Here is a 4,140-nt window from a genome sequence, read left to right on the forward strand (position 1 = left end):
CCCATGCTGACTGGGCCTGATCCCTCTGTTTTCCCACATGTGCTCTATGATCTAACTTTAGGATCATCTGCTCCATGACATTGCCCGGCACCAAGCTCAGGCTGATAGGCCTGCAGTTGCTGGGTCTTCCTTCCTGCCCTTTTTGCAGGGAGGCATCACATCGTCCAACCTCCAATCCTCTGGGACCTGCCCACTAGACCAGGACCACTGAGAGATGATGGAGAGTGGCTTAGCGAGCTCCTCTGCCAGCTCCTTCAGCACTCTTGGGTGGAACCCATCCAGCCTCATAGACTTGTGTATGTTGAAGTGGAGCAGGGGGTCACCAACCATTTCCTTCTGGCTTATAGGGACTTCAATCAGCTCCCCATTTCTGTCACCCAGCTCAGGGGACTGAGTACCCTGAGGATGGCTGGTGTGACTATTAATGCTGCTTTTGCCTCAGTCTTTAAGTACCTCAGCCTTTTCCTCATGCTTGGAATGTTCAGAAAAGAATTCCTCTAGAATAGTCCAACCCTGAAATGCTGAACAACTCTGCTCTCATTTTCATTCAGACTGATGCCTTTAAAAAGCAAACCAGAACTTTCATACAGCACATCTTTTGTACGTGTTAGTTACCAAAAAAGTAAATAAAATTCCCAAAGCAAGAATTATTGGGAAAGACTGAATCAGTAACTTGTGTGAGAACAGCCAGGCAAATTCCAATAGAGTCACTTGTTTTCACAGAATGTCTTTCATCTGCATGGCACTAAAAGTTAGTCCAGGAATAATACTTTCAGTCATCAACTTCAAGTGCTGCAAACCTATTAACACTGCATAAGTGCTGAGCTTCTGGTATAGCACACCTGATGGCTTTTTTTTCCTTACTAGATGCTTTCTTCTTTTTGCAGGACTCAGATTTGGTCTTGCAAACCTTGATCTTCTCAAAGAAGTCTGGAGATACAGTTGACTCCACTGTATTTAACAAATCCTGATAAAGCTGAGTCATTTTTGGAGATGAACTAAACAGATTTTCCACTGAAGGTGTGGATTTAAGCTCTTGACACAGTCTGTGCACAAGGGTCCCAGTGTAAAGCCTGCTCAAAGAAAGGAAAGAATTCCCATGTAGAATCACACCTCAGCAGGACAGATACAGAAAAACATGCTGCTTAATGAAAAAACAGATCTTAACGACATACAGCATCCAGCACTGGATACCTATTGGTATCCTTAGTGGCTCCTAAGGGATACCTATTCTACTGACTATTTTCCTCCATATGAGTATGTTCAAGAAGGGAGTTCAAATGCAGTAAAATTGGCTGGAGGATTTTGACAGAGAAAATAAAACAAGTGAACACATTCCATCAATGGCTTGTGTGGAAAGCCAACCTCTGAAACATCCTTACCTACTTAGGTCTGGCTCGGGGAGAGGAGTGCCAAGTAGCTGGTTGAGATACAATCCCATCTGAAGACAGCACTGCCACTGGCAAAAACTGTGTGCAGCATCTAAATCAAAGTCTTTCTTTTCCAATTTCTTTTCCTTCCATTTTAGAAAATCATTATATGCAACAACCTCATCTTCAGCACATAAACCTGTGGCATCTGGGTTATAAATGAAAAATGACATGCAAATGAATGTTCTGCTGTGAACAGTTCAAGACGTATCTGCAATGTGTAAGGTCTTCAAACCTCCGGTTCTGTTTCAGGAAGCTTTAGTAAAGTTTTCAACTGTCTCAAACTGAACTATAAGACATAAGATTGCGTAAAAATTCAAGCATGAATATTCGTAAGAATCTCAAATTGTGAAATCAGGAATTTTATTTGTTAGGTAATTTGCTACGCTGTTCTGTCAGTGGATCAGGTCCAAACAAGTTTTCCATCTCGCTCCTACCCACTTGGGAAGGAACTGGCAACCCTGACATTCCAGTTTCTATGAACCTAAAGAAACTGTGTAACTCTGGCATGCCTCATCTTTGCCATCAAATGAAGGACTCCTACAGGAAATGCCACTGTAACTCTAGGAGGTATGAATATTACTGAAAATTTCTGTCATACTTTACAACTTCCAAACTCTTGCAATACACAGGCAGGTAAAGGGTGCTTGTGTAATTCCATTTTTAAGTACAGATGACATTAGAAAAACTCATAAGAAAAACCCCAAATCTATCAGAATGCGCCAACAATAGGTATTCTCTTTTGATGCATGAGTGTGTTAAGCATATTCTTTTGTATCTAAATATTTTATATCTAAATCTTTTAGTCCTACAGAAAGCATTTATAAACACAAACCAATGTTTTACAAGATGGCAAAGTCCTGCTTTTCCTCTATCAAATGTTAAATGGACAACTAGCACTGTTTCTCTGCTCTGTATCAATGCAAGGAATGTGACACCTCAGGAGGTAGTGTAAATCCATGCTAATTCATCTGAATTTAGATGATTTGACATAAATGAGAATGGAATTATGGGATAGATTTTCATAGTAGCTGAACACCCGAACTGTATTCTTTGGAGACATACCTGGATCGTTTGTTATCCTGTGCAGTTCTCCAGATACTATCATTAGAAGTAAAGCCTTTAGTTGATGCAACTTAACTTTTGGTTCTGAACAACATATCCAGTAACACGTTACAGCAACAGGAAGCTGTAAGTGACTAGGGATAGGTTCCAGGAAACTCATTTTCACTCCTAGAGTCTCCAGCAAAAGCATCTGATGGCGTGGCATGGGTACCTGAAAATAAATTGGAATGGAAAAATAAAGGTAAGAGACTACCTGCTGTGAGCAATTTCCAAAAGGCAAATAAGCTTGTTTTAAACTAGGTAGTAGTTCACCGTTTTGATAAAAAAAATACTTAGGTTTCACAGATACCCTGAACAGGAAACATTTTTAATTACTAGTTAAGCTTTAGAACTGACACTGTTAAATGTTAGGTTAAGGATAAAAGCATTTTTTCCCACAGTTGCCAAGAGGTTTCAGTCTTTTTTGAATCAGGTGATTTAATTCAAACTCCTATGTAAAAGTTGCCTCACTTGGAAAACATTGTAACCTCAATGCATTAAAATTACTTTGGTATGGTAAATAAATATGCACATATAAAACTTCATTTTGTGCCTTTAAGAAGTTGCCTTACATCTTTTGCTTTGTAAGAGGTAATGTTCTCAAAATTATTATCTACAATACTACACACACAATACTATATACAACCAACTTTTCATATCATGGGTACACGTGTGGGGAGATAACCTGTGTAGCCCTCCAAGGCTAAGCTCAGAGCCCTGCTGGTACCCCTGTACTAACGAGTTATTTATTGAGGTGATTTAGCTCAGGCATCATGTTTAGCAACCAGCTGGCAAACTCGAGTCCCAATTGTGTTTTGCCACTTGTGAAACACTGCTAACACTGCTAACCCTGATCTGTTGTGACAGCCACTTACCTCCACTAACTTCTCCAAAGAAAAACTATCACAAAAATCTGTGGGTAGGCTTGCTGCTTGAACAAAGGTTTTTTTAAGTGTCTTTTGGAGCCTGCTGAATTCACTGAAAACTGGCAGCTCATTGGCCTGCTTGCTTCGAGAAGCAGCTTCAGTATTTTGAGATGCTTTCAGAAGGAGTCCATAGATCACTTGTCGAATGGGCAAAGCTGTGCTATGTGCACTAGGTCTCTGCATGTTCTCCACCTGAACACGGAGGAAAGTGCTTCTCAGTATCAGGGCATTGATGATGAACGGGGCCAGCTTACCTTTTGCCAAAGCGTCGAGCACCCACTGTGGCAAGCCCGCTTCCCTGGCAACCTCGCATTCGTATCTGCTGCTCCGAAAGAAGTCCTCAAGGTTCACGTCAGACGGGGTATAGTCCTCCATCGAGGCGCACAGAAGGTCCCGTACTTCTTCTCTCTGGTGCTTCTTAACGTATTTCAGCACACTGTCCACAGCCTCGGCGGGCTCGGTGAACTGGGAGAGCCAGCTCAGGAGCCCCCGAAGGCGGGCGTGCTTCCTGCCGCCCCTCCGCGACCTCACCGCGCTGAGGAACGCCTCGAGGGCTGCCAGCTCCACGTAGTCGTTCCCGCACATGACGGCGAAGAGGGGGAGCAGGTTTTTCTTGAGCGCGCCGAAGTGCCCGCAGAACTTATCCACGGAAAAGCACCGAGCGGGGACGTAGCGGCCCC

General features: G+C 42.7%; 1 protein-coding gene across 1 annotated transcript; it reads right to left on the reverse strand.

Annotated features, from left to right (window-relative positions):
* Positions 1-981: 981 nt before the first annotated feature.
* On the reverse strand, positions 982-4,135 carry ASTE1 (asteroid homolog 1 (Drosophila); the record flags this gene model as incomplete). Its single annotated transcript, XM_010016557.1, has 3 exons — positions 982-1,073; positions 2,496-2,706; positions 3,410-4,135. Coding segments are annotated over 3 exons (1,029 nt in total), but the record flags the coding sequence as incomplete, so codon positions are not given.
* Between the last annotated feature and the right edge of the window lie 5 nt (positions 4,136-4,140).

The sequence above is a fragment of the Nestor notabilis genome, unplaced genomic scaffold, assembly GCF_000696875.1.
Source record: "Nestor notabilis isolate BGI_N333 unplaced genomic scaffold, ASM69687v1 scaffold23966, whole genome shotgun sequence".
In the NCBI taxonomy this organism is placed as follows: domain Eukaryota; kingdom Metazoa; phylum Chordata; class Aves; order Psittaciformes; family Psittacidae; genus Nestor; species Nestor notabilis.